Source organism: Ptiloglossa arizonensis, chromosome 1 (genome assembly GCF_051014685.1).
Source record: "Ptiloglossa arizonensis isolate GNS036 chromosome 1, iyPtiAriz1_principal, whole genome shotgun sequence".
In the NCBI taxonomy this organism is placed as follows: Eukaryota; Metazoa; Arthropoda; class Insecta; order Hymenoptera; family Colletidae; genus Ptiloglossa; species Ptiloglossa arizonensis.
In genome coordinates this window covers 9494455-9517705 of record NC_135048.1, presented here as the reverse complement: position 1 = coordinate 9517705, position 23251 = coordinate 9494455, and the positions used below count along the sequence as shown (strand labels likewise).

Here is a 23251-nt window from a genome sequence, read left to right as displayed (position 1 = left end):
TCGACTAATTGCTGTACTTTTTATCCCGCTCGAACCTGAAGTTGCCCCAAGTTCAGTGGGTAATTGTACTGAACGTAAATTTAGTAGGATTGAATAAAAACGACGAAAAAAAAAATTATGAAAAAAACATCAATGACAATTTGTAAAAACGTTCCTTCACTTGGGTCTACTGGTCTTACGCAACATGAAAATGAAGAAATACAGAATAATTCGTTCAAGGGACCTGTTTCGGCAACCATATTTTCTGCTCCGTGCAGAGATTCTGAATAATTCACAATATGCGCATAATGTGCATAATTTAATCGAGTAACTGTAAACGTGACAGCCTGTGGAATAACAACGAGTAGATTGAAAGCTTGCAATGTAATTGGTTATGGGAAAGAAATTTCGTTGCATCAAGAAGACAAGTGTAATTAACTGAATCTAAACGCATCTTTTTATCGCGGACATCGGTAACTGTACACTTTAAGAGGGTAAAAAATTCTGAACAATTTACTAGACAAGTCTAAAGAATTACGTAATAGCAAGAATGGCGAAATCATTCGGTCATTGCCACGACACCTACGAAAAGCGAGAAGTGGTACATATAACTGTACGAACATTATTTAATGTAAATGATTGCCGCTTTCCGTATGTCTGCCAACGTGGATTCAAGACGATTACTATTTTTAACGTATAATTCATTATATTAGGAAATGCTGAAGAAATAGTGAGCAAAATGTATCGAGGACTATTCTCTGGATCTGAATTTCTTAGATCTTTACTTCCACAATCGTCAATCTTCCGTCTAAATTAACTATATCGGCTAATCAGCAAACAATACGCCTTGTCGTTATTCTAATTATAAGCAAAATTCAATTGTTTCGCAAAGTTCTTACGTAGATCATCTGTATTGGGGTCAACGAACGAATCAACTCGTTCCTCTCTTACAACTTTAATCGATGCTCAGAGTTCGGCAATATTCAATGAAGGTAGCGATGGGATTAAACATACCGCGTGAATCTTTGTTTCTATGCGTACTACTTTTACGAGATGAACGCGAAGTATTTAATTAACATCCGTTAATACACGCTAAATTCAATTCGAACGCAAAATAAAAATTTGTACGCGAACAATCGCTAAAATAAAATATTATACATTATTTGTTTTTCTTCGTTCGATACAGTTATTATCCGATATATTTCTTGATATCATTATTTTAAATAATGACACCGTTAGTGACAATACTGTTCGAGTACCATAAAGTGGTAAAATGTTTCAAATACTTCGCTACAAGTGACGAACGATTGGGAATTACTAAAAATATCAAAAAACAATGTTGGTATTATATGAACGCATCTACAATGTGAAAAGATACAAGATAATGTATTATCGCAACAAAATCAGTTGTTACAAAACATACATCACCTAGAAAAGACATCGATCTTCGTCTGCATCATGCCCCGAGACATCATTTTCGAAATCTCTTAAAATAAATTTCTTATGATTAGGTAGTGTAATTACATTTATCGATTGCTCATATCAGATGTATTATCTGAACGGTGAATCGAAAAAAAAAAGAAAAAAATAAATAATCATCGTCTGCATCGATTGTATCTTAAATAATCATTTTCCTAGATCTTCCACACCAAACATCATGTAACACGTTTCAACGTATTGTTAATGTTGCCTTCGACGGATCCATACCCAAATGGTTTTCGATCTTCAACGTGTATGCATCTAAAGTTAAACTTCGAGTATACACACAGGTACGTAAGACATTTATTCCCACCTAGCAGTGCATAACTTGCATCGCGTTGACAAGAGAACACCTAACAACGAATAAATAAATCTGAAAGTGAAAATCTTCCACTATAAATATTGTGAATGTATTGGTTTCGGCGCCGTTATTCCGCAACTACCAATGTCCTACAGTACTACCAAAGATACCGTCTCGTAAATAACGCAAACTTTTGTTTCAGGGTCGTATCTTCCCGCAACTATCGAGGGTTTTACTGTAACACCAACAGCTATCGTCACGTAAGCAACGCGAATCTTGCCTTCGCGTCTCTAAATGACGGTATACCAATTATTCACAATTATCGATCATCCGTAGTAAACCACAAAAGTTTACACACACTCGGAGAAATTCTCTGAGTCGATGTTCCGCACGTTTTATAATCCGGCTGGCCTACGTCGCGTGTTTAAACGTTTCGATATCCGAGCGTGGACTCCTGACAACTACCCCACCCTGCACAAACGGGAGCAAACACACGCTACAGGTATTACTCGAACCGAACCGAACGAAGCGAACCCCAGACATGGATCGGGACGGTGTGTGCAGTGCGTCGCATAAGCGCGGCAAGACTATCGACCGAATTAGAAGAACCGGTGGAACCGCGAACAGGCAGCCGTCAGTCGCGCGCATTATATATACAAACGAGTCGGTCGTTTGTCGCGCAAAACGTGTCGATCTGGCCGCTGGCAACGCAATTAAATAGTCCTTAGCCGTGGCTTGCATTCTAATTAAGGTGTCCCCGACGCCTCTCTCGAATCGCCGCGACGTGGCGTAACACCACGATCATCCTCTTATCACTGCTCCGGCAGCCGCGTGAATTCCGAGAACTGGCTACACGAGAAAGGGTGAACACGCGGGTTGGTTGTCACGCGTCCCCGGAGCGTTTATAGTCCGAACATAGATACCTTATGAATGATCAGATCGACGGGTAGGGATATCAGTCGGGAAGGTACGAGGCTACCATCGAGGAGTTCCGTGATCGGGATAGATCCATTCTTGGGGAGTCGTCGCGCTTCGCTGACCCAGGATCGGTAAGACACCTGACCTGAGGATTTCTTTTCGATTTGGTTCGTTTAATCGGCCGTCTTTCTTTTTATATTCACCGTGTGTCCCACTGTTCATCGTTCCATCTCTCTCCTGTCCCCTTATTTCTCTCTCTCTCACTCTCTCTCTCTCTCTCTCTCTCTCTCTGGCTTTCTGGCGCCGTTGACATTGAAACTTGCCGAAATAGAGCAATTTTGGAGTGCAGCCATTTCGTGGAAGCTGTCGTTGTCCGTTGTTTGTCGAGAGAGCGGTTCAGTCGGCATTTAGCGCGAACGAGTCGCGTGTCGCTATCCCATGTCCATCGTGAGCTATCCGTAGTTGACGAGTCGCATGGTTTTGATCGATTTTTCGGTTTCCACGAACGGTAGCGACCTTCTTCGCGATCGTCGTTTGGCGATCACGGTCACCTGACGCAGCGTCTACGTCGCCATCGATGACGGAAATATTACGATCGTAGATTTGGCGCGTATCCACCACCGTCGCCATCGTGTGCCAACATTACAGGACGCGCGCGATCTGCTCGAACTTGAGGAAAATTACGAACGATTCGTAATTTCGCTCGGACTTGCGGGAAATTACCAGCGATTAATTACGAGCGATTCGTAATTTCGCTCGAACTTGCGGAAAATTACCAACGACTCGTAATTTTGCTCGAACTTGCGGAAAATTACCAACGACTCGTAACTTTCCTCGAACTTGCGGAAAATTACGAGCGACTCGTAATTTCGCTCGCATTTGCGGAAAATTACGAGCGACTCGTAATTTCGCTCGAACTTGCGGAAAATTACGAGCGATTCGTAATTTTCACGCCATTGGTATCCGCGTTCGAAGAACCGGCAGCGATTGTTGCTTAAAGTTCCACGGTGTTGCCATAGATTCACCGCGTGCCTTTAGATCTCTGCCTAGCGAAGACGCGGCTAACTTTTCCTCGTTATTACGTGGCAAACGATCAATAATTGAGCTAACGTCTCTCTTTAACGAGCCACGCTTTTATATAAAAAAAAAAGAAAAATTACCAGTACCCGTATCGTGACTCTCGAAATTGATCTCTCGGGGAGCTCCCGCGATTATCGCCGGAATAATAACTGCAGTTCCTCCTTGAAAGCTTCTGTGCTGCGTACCAAAGCGACGACGAGCATACGCACCTGCGTGTACTCCGTTAAAGCATCGTCGCCCAAACTGTCGTCCTGGTTGCGCAACGCAGCGTCTTGGCTGCCTTCCGAGTCAAATTTTCGACCGCCTTTGGGCGGGATGGCGATTACTTTATTTACATTTAACATTTACCGAATCTTCCCAACGGGTAACAAACCTAAAAATTGTGTCTATTATTGGCGAAACATCGATTACGACGACCTGATAGCACACGTTGCGCGAACGTAATTCAAGAAGAGATCGGGTTGATTCCGGAGACTGTGATCGTCGGGGATGAAACGAATGCCTCGTGCTTAACGAAATTATATTTCCTCGTTACGTTTCGCTCACAACGGAGCTTTGCAAAATATTGGCCGAACTTATTGAGGGATAAAGTTATTTCCGTTGCTGATCTCCTAATTGTTTTGATCAGTATACTGACACGAGATAGCGACCTTCGTCTGTCGCGCAGAGATCGCAATTCGCCCGAAAAATATGATTAATCAAGCGGGTATCGCGTGTTTGGTGCCTCGCGTTTACACGGTAGAGAGATCGTCGATTCGGATAGATCTTTGATTTCGGGGATTTTGCTCCATCGATCTTGTCGATCCTGCCGCGTTAATCTCAAGGAAAAAACAACGAAAATGAAACGTACACGTGAACAATAACTAAGCGTTGTTGCGCCGGACGAACGCGAAGACGATTCGCAGATTGGACATTCCGCGCATGACTCGCCAGTACTTCGACTCCGTTCGACGCGATAAAGTCGCGCATTTTACGATTTGTGGTCCCGTCTTGTATAAGCTGCCGGCGTTGCCTCCAGTGTTCGGTACGCGATCGCGGTGATTAGCCGGCAATAAACCGTAAGTCTCGTGACACTGACTTTCCACTTTGTTTGCGCGTTAATTCGATCGCGTAAAGCCGGACGCGATCCATGTTAGCTGTTAGGAGTTGACATAGTATTTCTAAGAACGAGACCAATTGACTGAACAGGTTTTAGAGTAAATTTCTTCGGAATATCGAAATTTATCCAAAGAGTTACCGTTTCGATAAGTAGTTAAGTCCAGATTAAGTTTGGATTAATGCGAGGTGGGTCTAAGATAACGTTAATTCTGAAGTAGATTTTGAGAAGATCAGCGCAGTTCGAGCGTACGTTTTCGTAGAGAATTACAATTGGAAATTATACGAACTTGGACGTTTGTTAGAGTCTATAATAAATTAATCCTTTCGGATAAAATGGTTTATTGTCTCGTAAACTATTCTAATATAGATTCGAACGCTCGCCCTTACCCGTAAACATTCCACGAGATTAAGCATATTTCTTATTAATCTTCGACACGTATCTTTAGTATTTTTATCTTTATGCTATATTTTGATTACATTTTCGATAAACTAACAATTCTTGTAATTTATTCTAGTGGCGATTTTCGTCAGTTTAGCCAAACAATGGTCCAAACGTTTTCTATAATGTTCGTTTCGAGGACTGATTTACTTCTCGTGCAAAAATATCGTTATTTTTTGGCAAAATTCGCAATTCCACCATCAAGCCAAATTGATACTCTATTAAGTCAATTAAAATCTGGATTAAAAGTAAATTGGGCCAAGTGGGGATTATATTTAGTTTAGATTACAAATTATAACGAATATAGTCGTTATCAAGTTCAGATTTGAGATTGAATTGGGTTAGGTTCAGATTGTGTCCATCCAGGACTAGAAGTTATACCAAAATGTTCTTAAGTTTGTCATTCAATTCAAGATTGGGTTAGGATTGAATTGGCTTAGGTTAAGATTGCTTTAAGTCTGGATTGGATCCATATTAAATCAATTTTGAAATAGGGTTAAGCGTACCTCGGTTATGCGCTTGATTTAGGTTATGTTAACGATAAGCGGAGAGCGTTTCCTAGGACCTTCCCGATTATCAGTAAACTATTATTCCGAATCATCTTGTCAGGGAAAACATCGAAGTTTACGTCCAGGTTGATAAACATGTTTGCGTTAACGAATGAATCAAGTGTGAAGCACGATGTCGAGTCTAGACTAGTTTCGACTAGTATAGATTAACGTTGACCTTGGCAGCTGTCATGGCACTTCGGGAGATACTGTTCTGTTTCATCGAGACAGAGTACTTCAATCAGTTTCCAACGAAGGATTGTTGAAATTCGACTAATGGGTAGCACGTGCGAGCGAAAACGCGTTCATAGCCGCTTTTTTTTTTTTAGCGCGGCACGTATGGCGAAATAGATTTCTTGATAACACGAAGTCATAAATATGTCTTACAAAAGAGATAGGAATGCAAGATAATAATATCGCCAATCGATATTTATATTTGGACAGAAACGGTGTTTAGTCCAAATATAGCGTCCGTTAACACGAACCGGAAACGATAGAGAGGACGTCGTGCATATCCTTGACATGCAACGAGTCTTGGATATAAAAACGACCAAGTAATCCTAACGCGTACGACTATTGGCAATTAAAGTTTCGAAAAGTTCTGTTTCCTCGTTTGAGATTCCTTGGTGTAATTCAATCGACGAACATCGTACGATACACGAAATTTTTGATGCAATTACACCGACGTGATGTACCAGCAGCCTCGACAGTACGAACCGAAACTGAAACTCAAACAAACAGACGGATCGCGTAGTTATTGTCAGTTTTCTGTTTAGATAATGCGAGGCTACAAAGACAATACGAAGTCGACGTTTCTGCGGTCGTAAATAACTAGCGTTGATGAGTCGCGCGCGTGTTTCTACGAAATCTCTAGCAATTGCGATACATATTTGCCCTACTAATGGCAATATTTAACGAGAATGGTCGAAATTATTGCTTTCTTAGTAGGTCGACAAATAAGAGATCCCTCGGGCAACTTCTAGATAGGCAGATAAGTATTTGGTATCTTCCAAAGAAGTCCTCGTACATAATAAGCGTACGAGTAAACAGCTTTCGCGTATTTTAATCAAAGTAATCCAAAGCAATTAGAAATCCCGTGATACTTGTCTCAACTGTCTTATCGTCGAATATATACGATTGCATCGCAACAGTTGCAAAACCTCCTTGTACACAGAAGCGTTCGAGAGCGGTTTCTTTTTTTCTGAGTAATGTCATTTTCAGGAAACGTCGTTCCTTCCTTCGAACAGAGGAACAGATACGGACGAACGAAGAGCCGAGAGCCAGGTAGGCGTAAAGTGCCAGAGAAAAGAGAGGAAGGGTTATATCTTATCTAGCCGGTAATGACGAGCTACCGAAAAGCTCTAGATATGTTCAGGCACGATTAATTTTTGATCAGTTGTACGTTTGCCGCCGATCGTTAGGATCTGGCGTGAGAGGAAAGATCCTACGGAAGATCTCCCATCGTTGCAGATACCATCACAGGGACCATCGATATCCCTGTCACCGTCCAACGTACTGAACGACAAGGATCCACTCGATCGTAGATCATCGAAACGCTCGTCTAACCGTGACTCGTATCATCGTCCAAACAGATTCTCGGTGGAAATCATCGTCGAATTCGCTTGGGCGATAAAGACGGCGATCAAATACCACCGAGTGTTCACCAATGAGCGTGGCGTGCAGTGGTTGCAAACGAGGAGAAAACCGTGGAACACGTACGAGAAACCGACAGTGCAGCGCTTTGGCGACCGGGGTCCTCCAGACACCCGGATTCTCTCCGACGCTACCTGACCCGACCATCTCCCGTCATCGCGAGACAGACGATCTACGCAACGTAACGATACATCATGGGTAGGTTCGAGCGAATGGTTCTCGTGCGAAAACTACATTACTTATAACTTGTTGAATTGTAACTTCAAACGCAGACTGTGGAGCCAAGTTGTAATTTCGTTAAGTCCGGTTAAGAACAGGATTAAACCTAAATTGGACTTCGTCAGAATTGTGTTCAGTCTGGATTATGAATTAAACTGAATTTAATGGGCCTCGAGAGGCATACCAAGAAAAACGTCGGTCGTTCATTTAACTTTGGAGATTGTTTTCCATTCTATAATACTGTATTAGTATTTTTTGATCATAATAATATTACTGGTAGTATAGCTCGATGCTACTACTACCATTACTAATACTACTACTGTTATACTAATAGTAACGTTGATGGGGTTGTCACTACTATAGCGAATGTCACTGTGATTACTTGTTTTGCAGTAATTAGTACTAGTACTCTCCTGGTACCATTACTGTCAGTATTATTTTACTTGCTGTCAAGTACTTAGTAGTTGCTAATAGACACTGTTACTTGCAACAGGACTGCTATTCTATGAACTATTTGTACAACTCTTACTGCCCAAAACTACTAATTAGTAGTTCTAATCGTGATATTACTGCTACTATAATTCCGACTATTCATTACCATCATTCGCCCCGTTGTCGGTATTAATACTATTTGTACTACTGCCGCTACTACTACGAGTGATATTACTTTTATTACTAGTACTAATCATGCAATTATTGTTACTGTAACCACAATTACTATTAATTTAACTATTACTTTTGACATGGTTATCACTAACCACAGACTATTACTATAATTGCGAATACTACTTCTGTTACTGGTAGGAATACTATTCCCGTTACCGTTGTTACAACAACCACGACTGGTAGACATTACTCAACTCACTAATATCACTGTTGATATTGCTGCTTCTACAACCGACAATTACTAATACTCACCCTGTTACTACTACTGGCACTATTTTTGTCACTGCCACTGCCACTAGCATTAGTCGTGACGTTGTTGGTATTGTCATCACGATTATTACTAACACTACTACTGTTACTACTATTATCACCATTACTACCAGTACTACTACTATTACCACTACTACTAGGTTGTTCAATAAGTTTCGTCGTTCGATAAAACTTATTGAACAGTATAGTACTAGGTTGCTCAATAAGTTTTGTCGTTCGATAAAACTTATTGAATAGTACTAAATTGAACAATACTGTTCAATATGTTTTATTGAACGACAAAACTTATCGAACAACCTATTACTTCTATTATTACTTATACTATTACTGTCAGTTAATAAGTACTGTTATTATCATTACTAGAAATGTTACTACTCGTGATCTGAGTACTATCACTACTGTCGTTACCACTACATAATATTTTATTGGTGTTGTTATCACCGGCATTATTACTTCTACCAGCCCTGTAGCTATTGCAGCTATCAATTGATATTATCATTGTTGATACTACTAGTATTGATAGTAACATTGACAATAATAATACTTATAGATAAGTTTGGGTTAAACTACTACTATTGTTACTATCACCTTTGTTACTATCGTTACTACTTCTGCTACATATACTATTTTTATTTTTCATCAACCACTTCTAATTTTCTATAATGCTCAAACACGACAAGTTTTCGAAGCGAAAGCTACACAAAATTGACTAACTTTTATCAAGTTTTAAAAAGCAAATGGGGAGAAAACTAATATCGTCATCCACTAACGCGTTATAAATTAATGTTCCGATTAATGCTGCGAACAATATCATATATTAACAAATTTTTCTTTCTCTATAGGACTCGACTTCTTGGCAGACGGAGGTGCCGATTTCGAGCATGCAATCACCGTAACAGGTAATTCATGGATGTTTACTCGTATTAATTACACATTAATTTAATTCAATATATAATCCGTTTAATTATCAGAACTTGCTGAAATCTTTATCTGAATGGGACATTTACGAATCTCAAAGTCGATAAAAAAACAAACATATATCCCTTAACGACTATCTCTAACCCGATACTGGAAATTATTATCAACTAATTAATATAATCGATTAACTGATTAGACGCATTAGACATCAATTATGTATTCGTCGCTATAAGCACAGTGCTTGAGGTTCACAAAATATCCATTATGTTTAGTTTGCAAAAAATAGTATAAACTACTTTTATATTTAGCGATATTAAATCATTTTAAATGTATAAGAAAAATGCAACATTGTATCAATACGGCTCTCAATAGATTGGTAGTTTTATGTTTAAAAATTCAGAATGCTAGTCGCCTATCGACAAAATATAATAATTCCGATCATCTTTGACAATCTTAAACAATCATATTCGATGTCGCTCTACGAGATTGCGCGAAACTATTGTTCAAAAATTACTCAAATTTTTCCAGATGATTGTCTCACCTTCTTTAAGTTGTGCAAGTATTTTGATAAATCAAGATAACATCGTAAAATACGAATCATGCTAGGCACCGAGTAAACTGGTAGCAAGTTCAAGAGCAACGTTTAATTTACAGCTTCACGTGAAACAAGCTCTTATCGACGACATAATTAAAACTTTTCCTGCGTTTCAGAATCTTCGTTCTACAATTCAAATATCTGTTCGTATGACTCCTTAAGGTGTCGCGATGAATCTTTATTTCTTTCAAACAAAGAATACGCTTCGTCTACATGCACAATGTCACATGTAAAAATAAATGATAAACTCTAACTGTATTTTAACACATTTTTCGTTACATCAATGTGTATTCAGTATAAACGAACGTTACAATAAAAACTACCAGTTACGAGCTGTCGCACTGAAAATGTTCGAAATGGTAATAATTGTATCGTTTGTAACTGTAGACTTAAAGAGTTCTCCATTGATAATAACGAATTTTTCATTTCAAATTATATATTCATCCGTACTAATACTTCGACGAATCAAATTTTTATTAGGATTCGGAAAGTTTCATTACATGTTACTGGCGGTATGCGGCTTGATTTATATGGACACCGCCATCGGGGTTACAATACTCTCGTTCGTCCTTCCGGCAGCGCAATGCGACTTGGAAATGGATTCCACGTCGAAAGGGTGGTTGACGGCATCCCCGATGTTAGGTGAGCTTCTTCAACTTCTTTAAATTTCTAACAAGATCTCCGAATTCGTGAAAAATCGACAAGAGACAATTCCTTTCAAACATGAATCATCCCTGAAGAGCCAGTATTCCTTAAGTTTACTCTCATTGAAAAAGAACATTGTCATTCTCGATCCTATTTTTATTACAATCGTCATGATTCACATCGTACCTTTCCGTTTCAACTTTTATCAGTTACCGTCAAGCGACAAAAACAATTCCGTCAGCGGAGTGATATATATATATAGGGTTTCGAAATCATCTTTGTCAGGAGATTTCTAGCAAACAAAAGCACGAAAATAGAAGAACGAAAAGTTCCTTTTCTCGTCATGGAATAATTACCATTTACGATTACAACGAAAAAGTGGACCGATTGAAGCGCCGAATTTTTAGCGATAATAATGTTTCGTTTCGTTTTTCGATTTCCAGGTATGGTGATTGGTTCTTATATATGGGGGTGCCTGGCTGACACCAAAGGACGTAAAATCGTGTTAATCGCTACGTTATTGATGGACGGTGTCATCGGCATCGTTTCATCTTTCGTCCAATACTTTTGGGTATTTCTGGTCTTCCGTTTCTTCAATGGATTTGCGTAAGTGTTATCATTTTAATTCAATCCGTCTTCGGGGGGATATCTTCTTCTCGTAACAAATGTTTTCTTCTTTTATCATAATTTTATTTGTTTTTCTTTTTAGTTTATTTCTATTTCATTTTTATTTTATATATACAGCGTTACGGGAGCTATGGGAATTTGTTTTCCATATTTAGGGGAATTTCAGCCGACAAAGTATCGCGAAAGATGCCTTTGTTGGATGGAAATGTTTTGGACAGTCGGAGTTATAGTATTACCACGTAAGTATCTTTTCGTATAAACTTGAGTATTTTTTAACAACGTTGTCTAAAACGCTCGGAGAATAACAGCTTCGAATCAATCGAGACCCCTTCGCTCCCAAATTATTTAAAAACTGAAAAGTATATTTCTTGATATTTCTGTGCAAGAAAATACTGTAACACTTTTTAAACGATTTATGCATAAAACACTCTTTAGAAGATTGTATAAACGTATAACGTAAATTGAATAAAAATGGAATTCCGATATGCTTTTTATTCGTTTGTTTATAGAAAAACAATTTCGTTCTTCTTTTTGCGTTGAAAGTCTTCAATGTCACCTTTGTCACGAACTCAGTTTCTTGCAATGACATCAATTCATTCACCGAAGATTATCTTGTTTGAACGAAATCCGATATAAAACTTTGTTATTTATTTTTGTTCACTTCCTACAAATGTTATCGATCAAAACATATTTTAAAATAGCTTATTAATCCAAAACATTGTTACATTTTATCGATCGTGTTAAATTGAAATCGTATCATTCTCAGTATTTTGTACGTTCATATATCTAAAGGTAGGTGTACAACCACAGGTGACGATAATGTTTTATTTTATAATTTTGAGTATATTGCCACACAGCTATAGTAAGAACGATAGAGTGATCGCTTTGTTCTCGACGAACGTTTTATCGCGGCATTGAAGTCACCGAAGCGCCAACGATACTACAGGGTGATTCTCCCGCCAGTGAACTCAAAGATAGTGCTTCCACTCAAACACCCCATCGATAATCCTGTGTTTGTACATATCGATGAAGTAAACGACGTCCCTATTACGTCATTGGGTGATCGACGACGATGACTACTGCAGCGGAGACTGCTGTACTAGGTTGTTCAATAAGTTTCGTCGTTCGCTAAAACTTATTGAACAGTATAGTACTAGGTTGCTCATTAAGTTTTGTCGTTCGATAAAACTTATTGAACAGTACTACATTGAACAGTATAGTACTAGGTTGCTCGTTAAGTTTTGTCGTTCGATAAAACTTATTGAACAGTACTACATTAAACAGTATAGTACTAGGTTGCTCATTAAGTTTTATCGTTCGATAAAACTTATTGAACAGTATAGTACTAGGCTGCTCATTAAGTTCTGTCGTTCGATAAAACTTAATGAACAGTCGTTCGATAAAACTTATTGAATAACCTTTTATTTGTAACGTCTGTAGACTACAAACGAGACTCAGAAGGAATCATCTCTAAAGTGATCACCCAACGACACGGTTTTTAAGTCCACTGGTGAGAGAATCACCTTGTATAATAAATACCAATCGGACAAGTCTGGTAGAGCCATCGAGGATTAAATCTTCCCTACTATATACTACTGTCTTTTTCATTTCCGTATTTTGATCTCGCCTATCATTCGCTTGGTGTTTGAACCACCCAATTCCTTATTTTAAACAAAAAACGCAAACCAGTAGACAGCGTCTTTGCTTCGAATATAGAGGAAACCTATTTATTCATAGTTTTAAAAATAATTTCCAATCTAAATGGCGAGCATTGAACAAGTATATATTATACTTGTATTATACTTGTATAATATATACTTATTTAATACTCGCCACTTAGACTGGACATTGTTTCTAGTATCTAAGTATAATATATAAGCATATATATTATCTAAGTATATCAGACTCAAGTATAGACAATCGAAGCTTGCAGAGTAGCTCCATAGTAGAAGAGATAAAATCTAAAGTTTTTATTGAAAGAGAAATGGCATTGATAGACCAGTTCGCTTGGCATTTTGTTTAATGTAATATAATAATATTAATAGTACTAATAATACTAGCATACCAAACATGTCGCTTAAAGATACATCCGTGAACATCTTCGTACAAAACTTGCAAATCAACCTTGTTGTGACCTGTAATTGTAGGTCTTCTTCAAAGTATAAACATAGCACTCATTTACACGTAAAAGTAAAGAAAAAGTATTTATTAACCTAAGTAAAGGAATAAAGATTGTTCTTGCTTATTTAATGTATTATAAAATAAGGTATACAATTTTAAACAAACAATTTTTAACACTCTGCTTAGATTAATAATTACTTCTTTTTTTTTAACGTAATTTAATATTATATTTACACTTCGAAGAGCTACACCTACGGATAAAGAATGCTAGTTCCAAATATGCAATAATTTGACTAAAATAAAAACGCGTCGAAAGGAGATTATTTCGAAAATTGACTAACAAATGATTTGTTTGTTTTATTTATCCAGTAATCGCTTGGTTAATTATCCCAATGGACTTTATGTACGTCTCGGACGACTTTTACTTCAAGTCATGGAATCTCTTCGTGGCGTTGTGTGCCCTACCCTCGTTAATGTTGGGTCTCTGGTTATTCGCGTTCCCAGAGAGTCCAAAGTTCCTTCTCGAGTGTGGCGAAACGGACGCCGCCCTTGAGGTCTTTAAATGGATCTACGCGCAAAACACTGGAGAAAGCCCAGATTCCTATCCGGTAATTCACTTTATCGAAAATCTTGCTTTTACTAGATCGTTCAATAAGTTTCGTCGTTCGATAAAACTTATTGAACAGTATAGTACTAGGTTGTTCAATAAGTTTTATCGACCGACAAAACTCATCGAACGACCTATTATTTAAATCAACGAACATGGATCCACGTAACAACCATATATATTTTCGAACTCACTCTCAGGTGAAATCCTTACAAGAAAAAACTAAAGACAAGAGTATGAGATCGTTAAAGCTACACAAACGCAAGGATTTGAAGGTTCTCTTAAAGGAAGTGCGAGACCTAACAACCGCTCTCTGCAAATCGCCACATCTTCGCAACACACTGTTAGCCTGCGGTATTCAATTCGGTCTGACCAGTAGTTACTATACTCTGATGGTCTGGTTTCCGGAATTATTCACCAGGTAACCACTATGGGTTTATCATTCTTTAGGAAAACTCGATCAAGTGATTAAACCTCCGTAGACACTCCACGGATGAGCTCAAATTCGTTTAAGAATTTTTTGATATTAAACTTTCGGGGGGATCTAAGAGACTCAAAAATTAGAAAAGTTCCAAAAGACAAAACTTTATGTAGATAAAATTGAGTTTGTAGAACCTCAATTTAAACAACTGATTGGTTCTGAACGATCGAAAGTGTCTAGGTAAGATGCCTAAATACGTCTATGGAAGGTTGAGATTAATATTTAAAAGTGTTAACAGTAGAAAGTGAGACAAGATGCCTAAATATAGTAAGTTTATGGAGGGTTGAGATTAATCTTTAAAAGTGTTAACAGTAGACTGTTCTTACAACCAGTCACCATCGTTGTACATAATTGTAGATTCGAGCAGTTCGAGCACCACAATCCCGACAAAAGTACATCGGTATGTATAGTGTCGGCTCAGTCGGACAACGCTACCCTCGCTGATCCGTATGGATGCGACACTGTGATCGCGTCGTCGGTCTATCTGCACACGGTATACATTGGCCTCGCCTGCATTCCTGGATCTATCATCTTGCCAATTTTTGTACATAAACTTGGCGCCAAATTTTTCTTAAGTACGTACATTACGATACACGTATTCAATTTATTAGTCTCGTGCAGTATTGAATAATATTCGTTTAGTTATAAATATTGTGAAGTCTGTCCAAAATTTCCGACTTGGTACGACCTTTCTTTTTCTTGTTCCTTACAGTACGTTAATTATGCACGTATACTAGAGTAAAATTAAAGTCAGACATCATTGTACAGTCAATTCCTCGATTATTGTTGTACGTTAGAGTATTTACTTATTCCTTGTTTTCGTAACTATTTATTTCAAATAAATTAAATATTCGTTCACTTTTTAACAAATACTATTAAATCTTGAACAAAAATGAAGAAATTTGCTCACGTTAGAAGACATTCAGTATTTTCTGCAATTGTTCGATGTAACAAATTCCTATGAAAATTCTTCGTTCGATTCATGATTTCATAATTTCATAATTTATCATTCGAATCTTAGATATAACTCAGTCATTTAACATTCAATTTCATAGAAAAGAGGAACTAGAGACTACGATTACAATAAGCGCAAATCCAGCTTAATCACATTCGTAATTTCATATTTAATTCGATATATTTTTTTTAGTCTCATTTTTTCTTATATTCTTATCACGATATTTGATATATATATAACAAACTATTGAAAATACACTTGTTTCTCTTTATCATTTGTGTATCATTAGTATGCACAGATTTCACAATGCTTTTGACAAATAATTTTATTTTAAATCGTTCATCGCCATTATTATTGCATCAAAGAAAACCAAAATTATATAATCAAAAATGTTACATAAAATTGTACTGGATGTGACTGACAACATTCCAATTTATTTTTATTCCACAAGAATTTGATTTTATTGCTTCGATTCTCTTTAATGTTAAATAAATAACTGTAAAACGTTGTTTTTCAGTCGTATCTCTATTGGTTTCCGGCGCAGTGACGGTTGCCTTTTATTTCGTCGTCAATTCGACACAGAACTTAATATTATCCTGCGTGTTCGAGGCCCTGACGTCTCTCGGTATCTCGTTAGTTTATTGCGTAATTGTCGACATGTTCCCAACGAATCTCAGGTAAGCAGACCTTCACTGATTTATTTATTGAGGAAATATGCAAACAATAAAATGCCACGAGATTTATGATTGTTAAACGACGCCGTTAATTATCGCAACATACGATGACGAAACAACAGTGTTGAACGTCAACTTACAATAGATTTCTTTTTACCATGTATTTTCGTACATGTTGCATCGTTGCATTCATTGAAATGGATCACCTGATCGAATATCCAATACTTTATAGACTCGAACGTCGTACAAATATTAATCATTCGATAAAAATATCACAACATTAACTGTACAGTACTTCTTTTCATTGACGTATTTGATTTAATTTTGTACATAGTCCAGGGATATATTATCTACCTGGTTTGAATAATGTACTTCAAAGAAATGTATACAAAAATTATACAAGTAAAATCTCGATCATAAAATTTATATCGAATTGCCATGAATGATTATAGTAAACAATTGTTGAAATATTCGATTCCTGATTGTTTCAACATCAATATAATGAAATAAAATGAAATAATTCGTTGCATTTTCAGAGTAATGGCTGCGGCATTATCTCTAACAATGGGTCGATTAGGCGCTCTCGTTGGTAATTTAGTATTCGGCTACCTGATCGACTTGGCCTGCGTAATTCCTATAATATTATTCGCGGCATTTTTATTCAGTAAGTATTTTCAACTTTTACACCAAGATCTAAATATTTTAATAATAATTCACACGTAGAAAACTGCTTTCACTCGAGAAACTCGAATCTTTTTTAATCTTCAGACAAGAATTATTACGTGTGAAATAAACGAAACACCTGTTAATCTCACAACGATATTACCGCGATATCACTGAAAAATTTAACTGTGGATTTTTATTCAGAATTTTTAAAGTTAATTTCACCCTAAAATATTTGAAATAACTTAAAAATTAGATAATACATATGAATTAGTATTTCTGAAGAAATTAACACAGTGATTCTCAGCCATTCTGCTATTTAACCTAGACCGCGAATAGTTAATAATCAATCTAATAATGCGCCGCAATGTTATTATCTCTACCATAATTTCGGATGATTTAAAATTATATTAGGTTTCCTTTAATTTGTGAAAATTATTTCCTAAATTTTTCAATAAATATCGAAAGGTTAGGAACTACCAGATTAGCATTTTAAACCTAATAATTATACCATTACAATGACATTGAAATCACCAATAAAAATCATATTAATCTTATTGTTAGATCATTTGAAACTTTTTATAAAATGAATAAAATCATTCATTAGTTGATTTTTGTTCTGTTATTTTACAGTATGTGGAATCATGTCGTTCCTGTTGCCAAAGACAGGAAAAGAAACTCTTGAATAATCGAAGGACGAGTCATCTCCTGGAGAGAAATGACCACAGAAAATGTTGCCTGAAGTAGGTTGAAGAAAAAAATCATTTGCATTGACATAAATCGTTTTCCATTCCTTCGAGCTAGGGAAAAATTTGAACCTCACTTCACAAACACTGGTACTACATTATATCAATCGAAGGAAACATTTAATACTTTGAATTGACGTCGCATTGAGTCGCAAATGTTTATGTTTTCGCGCACTTTCGTATAAAAGCAAGGTCAACAATTGTACCTAACGCACATATAAAAACTTTCGTCATTATCAATGATTTGTCATTTTGAATGATTTGTGTAAATTCGTGTAAATACATAATATTTATTTACGGACGTGATTCGTGCATGGCACCACTCGTTCACTTGTTTTTGTATCATTTTAAAGGTCAATATTTTAATTAAGAATTAAGTAAAATGTACCTTCGTTCAAAATACGAACGGATTACTAAGCGCATTTGCTTAGCTAATTAATAAAACAATACTTTATGTATACGTACCAACTATTAAGAGGTGCTGTTTACCGTTCGTAATTCCTCCATTCGTTTGTTAAAGCCTGTATTTCTGAACATATTTAAATAAACATAATTCACGATGACATAAACCACATCTGCAACGAATGTGCAATAATCTCCTACAGCATGTCGCCATGCAACACGTACACGCATAAAAGAACCGAATGTCCTGCCTTCTGGTGGTGAATCTATGAAGCATTGTCACAACCATGAACAATATAAGGCCTTTGTATAAATAAAACTACGTCACTGCAAGAGAGTCGATTCAATCACCGAAACTGTAGGAACTATACCTCGAATAGATACAGAGCTATTAAAATTTATAAACGTTAATATTTCAGTTCCTTTCGGAAGCAATAACATTTTAATGACCGTTTAATCGTTTGTCGAATCTTTTTCTATTTTGAATCAATATACATCACCCATAGGTATATCCTGTCTAAATACTGACCAATAAGACTTTTCTAAAGTCATGTAATTTTATTTATACGAAATCCCTATACAATCTATAATAATTTTGTCTGTTCACTGGCTCAAATAAATTCTAATCAATTCAAGGAAAAGTTACCATACCCTGGATTATTCTTTCTCTTTTACACGTAGCCTACCTATTTTCCAGAGGACATATCACTTATAGGTTGTGTATTTTCGAAGGTTAAAGCCTCCGTGACGATATTACCGACCCAGTGACCAGATCGTGAATAATGGGCTGGGCTACACAATAATTGTAGAATTTCCTCCACTAATATGCGACTGATAGAAGAGCCGCGTATCGTGAGCTCGGCACTTCGGACGGTTTCGGCAAGTCGAAGGAGAATGTGAGACTTTCTCTGTCATTTTCGAATAACTGAAATCAGATTTGCATTAATGTTTAAGTAGGCGGCTTGACTGACCGTCGCTTTGTTTACTTACGTTTGGAGACAGAACAATCTTCACGATTTGTATAATATTAAAAATCGTGTATCGCGTATTGCAATAAAGAATATTGCGTAATAGTCGACGAAAAATGTTGTATTGGATTATCTTACAGACATTGCTTCCCCAAGAACAAATTAATGTTATCGGAATCGTTGGAATAATGTGTATAAACCTTGGAACTTGTAAAATAATGACTTACTAATATCTTAGGAACTATCCATTTTCTTGTCACTTTTAACATCTCCCTTTATATGATTATAAAAAAACCTATCGAGTAATATTATTATTAATCTATTTTTACGACAATTAGTTTTTCTGTTTGGAACGCATTTCCATAAAATATTTGATATTAGATGTTACAGTATACACTGGCCTGATATTTATTTAAAACTTTTAAAATAATTTTAGCAATAACGCATATATATTGAAATGACTTAAAAACTGCAAAAAGTAATCATCATTATCCGTGGACTAATTATGCACAAAATCTAATTCAATCTTGAAATGAATATAGAACTCCAATATAAAGTGACGAGATTCATTCAATTGTTTGAGCGCAATCCTGTTAACATTTGTTTTTCCATAAAAAACATTTGTTAACATTTTTCTTCATAGCAATACTTTCCTACGTTATACAAATTGTGAACATTATTTTATATCCAAATGTAAGTAAACGATGCGACAGGAAGTCAGTTAAGCCGTTTATTTAAATACATGTTACACGCTACACGGTAAGCGAATTTCAATTGTCGAGTACGATAAAGAAAGCCTCACACTCTGCTTTTCCGACTCGCCGAAACTATCTGAAGTACCAAGCTCACGGACACGCAGTTCTTACTTAGTATGTATAGTAGTGGAGGAAAGTCCACGATTCATTGGTAGCCCATTATGTGCGATCTAACCAGTACGATCAACGGTATAATGTTGTGCAACTATTTTGCACAGCGTGCCTAGTACTATGTGCGAAAGAGAAAAGGTAATACAAAACAAAGTGACTTTCCCCTAAATTAGCCAGAATTCATTTGAGCTTATATTTCGTATCACCGAATTCAAGTTGTTGGTTTAAAAAAAACACAAAAGCAGTACCAACATTATAAGAAGAAAGTACCTAAAAGATTCAGTTTAATCGTACAAAGTTCATCGATAACGGAGGTTGCTGTTGTTCTGTTACGTGTTAAGCAATTAAGTACCATGATGAATCGTGGAAGATAGTCAGTATCGTCAGTATCAACAGGAACAAATACGCGGAGTATGTGGTACAAGTGATTGAAGCGGCGTTCCGCCTGTGATATGATCATCGTTTCAAAATCCAGTAAAATTTTGTCGTGGTGCTATCTTAACAGCTGATCAACGGACAATCGGACAAAATTTTCGTTCTAGTCAATTTAATATCCGCGGAGGAACGATGGCCGGGTTCGTATTGCGAGTTAAAACGAAATCAGGTCAAAAGGTCGTGAACGGATTAATCTCTCAGGATAAAGTATCCGAATTGAAGCTCAAACTTGCCGAAGTAACGGGAATACCAGTCGAAACACTTCACGTTCTCGGTGGTTTTCCACCGAAACCAATTAATCTTAACGAAGACAAAGCTACAATCGAGGAGAGCGGCATTGTTTCGGGCGATACCTTAATAGTGGAGGAAAAACCACCTCAATATAATGGAGTACAAACATCTGAGGATATTGGACGCTCTCATATTAATGAAGAAAGTTTCATCAATATGCCTGGTGTATTAATGAAGAAAGTCGTGCCTGCAGATAACTCTTGCTTGTTTACCAGTGTCGGCTACGTACTCAATGGTATTCACTATTATATAAACTATGTTATATGTAGATAGCCTATCAAAATATTCCTCATCATTACATTTATAATAACCACTTTGCAGTTTATACACTCTCTAATCTTTTAGTACATTTCCAGGTAAAGTCGATCCCAGTTGCGCAAGTTTCATGAGAGAAATTATAGCAACTGCTGTAGCAGCTGATCCCGAAGAATATTCAGAAGCTATTTTGGGTCATTCTAACTATGAATATTGCAAATGGATTTTGAAATCTGATTCATGGGGAGGAGCTATAGAATTATCAATATTATCAAAATTCTATGGACTAGAAATAGCAGTAATCGATAGTATTAATGCCATAATCAACAGATTCGGAGAGGATCAACATTATGCTCATAGAGTTTTTTTAATATTTGATGGGATTCATTATGATCCATTATATTTAGATCCATTGGATGTAAGTATATTTTCATTTTACAACTATAGTTATTATTATTGTTGTTGTTGTTGTTATTATTATAAATAGAATAAACTCTATAATTACAATAAAATATAAATATAGTAAACAGAAAAATAAAAGTTATATTACATTGTATTACAGCTAGCTTTTCTTATTATGTGAATAACATATTCTTTTTACATTTGCATGCAGGGTGGAAGCATTCAAACAATTTTTCCCAGAGAGGATGAAAGGATGTTAGTGGAAGCAGCAGAACTTGCAAGAGAAGCAAAATCTAGTCGCCAATTCACAGATGTTCAAAAATTCACATTAACGTGCAATGATTGTAAAGTTAAATTAAGTGGACAAACAGCTGCTCAGCAACATGCTAAAGAAACGGGTCATAAGAATTTTGGAGAAGTAGCTGCATAGCAAAATAAATCTATGCTTTGCCAGTTATCAATTTCTCTTAATTGAACTGCTGTTTGAGAATCCTACTAAATTCAAGTCTCAAGCAGAATTTTCTACATAAATGAGGCTTGTAAACAAACCAGCTATATAATATGGATACTTTATTGTTGATATAAAATATTGCAGTGCACCATGAGGATTGTTTAGTCATAATATACACAGGTTTTTAATTTTGTTTAAAGACAGATTTTTAACTAAATTTTAAAAGTTTTTGTTGTCTTTAAAATCTGCATAGTTGCTTTCATTGTAGAAGAAAGAAATTTTTATTTAAATTAATTAGAAGTAATGTATTCAGACTTCGACAAATATTCATAAATATATTTTATTCCTACTAAATAAAATCTTGATGCAAACTTATGTGCACAATATGACAAATTGATTGTCAATGATACTTTAGTAAAAGCTCAATTATTTAGGTCTTAATTTATATAAAGTCTTTGGTATTTTGTTTAAACTAGTACAATTTTTCACAATTGGGATTCTACAAGAATCATTCACTTCATTTTGCATACTTAAGAAACTACTGTACATGAGTATAATAAAATATTATTTTCACTTTTATAATTGAAAATATCTTACAAACATATTGGAAGTAACAATACATTACAAATGAACTCTTTAGCGAGATTAAGAATCTGTGATACTTCAATACATTTGCCTAAATGGAATTCATAACCTTTACTGGTAGTGAATGTATTCGAAGCCATAAAGAAGTAAATTTTTTAATTTATTTTAAAGAAAACTGCAATTTACTTAATTTTGCTCTTAGCAGCAAATGAATTTAACACTGCTAATAACAAATTTTGTATCAATGAGCTACTGTTTACAGGAGAAAATTAATTTCTATTAACAGAAGTAACATAACATTTTTATCAATAAAAGTGTTACCGAATGAAAATTACAGAATGTTATCTTAAAGGTTTGATCTCTATGCTATAATAGTTTAATTTATGGTCCAAATATATACATGATAGTAATTAAAACATAAAAGTGTATAATTAAATAAAAATTAGCTACTAAACCTATATTATATACATAACGTTAGAATATAGTAATTATTTTGTTATTGCGATTTTTACTTGATTTAACCAGCACTATAAAAATATACGAGTTCCAATGAAAGAACAAATTTAATTTTTGTAATAAAGTATAATATTTATTAGAAATGTATTGATCTAATACAATCTTTTTTTTGAATAATACTTGGCTAATAGAATTGCCATATTGTACACCGAATATAATATGCAATTGCTTGTAACTAATTCATTGCGAACTTATTAGATCTGAGTAAAGGAAATTTTGCTATTATTCATTACTCAGAAACTACTAGTAATAGAGTCTTTCCTATTTATATTTATATGGCAGTACAGTGCATTTTGTAAACTCCATCCCTTCGATAAAATGAAATAAATAAGCCATTTACATTAATTACTCTTTCTATCATTTATGAACAATTAAACAACCTCGCAATTTTTTAATGT

At 35.9% G+C, this 23251-nt stretch overlaps 3 protein-coding genes across 5 annotated transcripts; all 3 read left to right on the top strand.

Annotated features, from left to right (window-relative positions):
• The first annotated feature begins 1559 nt into the window (after positions 1 to 1559).
• LOC143152171 (uncharacterized) lies at positions 1560 to 7512 on the top strand. Of its 3 annotated transcripts, none has more exons than XM_076321995.1 (4): positions 1560 to 1748; positions 1962 to 2019; positions 7064 to 7179; positions 7313 to 7512. In XM_076321995.1, exons 1-4 carry the CDS (start codon positions 1663 to 1665, stop codon positions 7359 to 7361), a joined length of 309 nt encoding a protein of 102 aa, XP_076178110.1. In that variant the 5' UTR covers positions 1560 to 1662; the 3' UTR covers positions 7362 to 7512. The 3 variants fall into 3 exon arrangements, 2 of the variants coding, with proteins under 2 accessions (XP_076178110.1, XP_076178118.1); XM_076322003.1 differs by having other exon boundaries at positions 7064 to 7217; positions 7313 to 7434; XR_012993524.1 differs by lacking the exons at positions 1560 to 1748; positions 1962 to 2019 and adding an exon at positions 3813 to 4815 and having other exon boundaries at positions 7064 to 7126; positions 7313 to 7387.
• A 44-nt stretch (positions 7513 to 7556) lies between these two features.
• Positions 7557 to 19187, top strand: LOC143152159 (synaptic vesicle glycoprotein 2B). Its single transcript, XM_076321968.1, has 11 exons — positions 7557 to 7693; positions 9493 to 9549; positions 10644 to 10805; positions 11252 to 11414; positions 11553 to 11674; positions 13926 to 14164; positions 14364 to 14584; positions 15002 to 15219; positions 16117 to 16276; positions 16810 to 16937; positions 17570 to 19187. The coding sequence occupies exons 1-11, from the start codon at positions 7690 to 7692 to the stop codon at positions 17623 to 17625; spliced, it is 1530 nt and encodes a 509-aa protein (XP_076178083.1). The 5' UTR covers positions 7557 to 7689; the 3' UTR covers positions 17626 to 19187.
• Positions 19188 to 20153: 966 nt separating this feature from the next.
• Positions 20154 to 23218, top strand: Yod1 (Yod1 deubiquitinase). Its single transcript, XM_076321979.1, has 3 exons — positions 20154 to 20879; positions 21001 to 21317; positions 21513 to 23218. Exons 1-3 carry the CDS (start codon positions 20486 to 20488, stop codon positions 21729 to 21731), a joined length of 930 nt encoding a protein of 309 aa, XP_076178094.1. The 5' UTR covers positions 20154 to 20485; the 3' UTR covers positions 21732 to 23218.
• Positions 23219 to 23251: the final 33 nt, after the last annotated feature.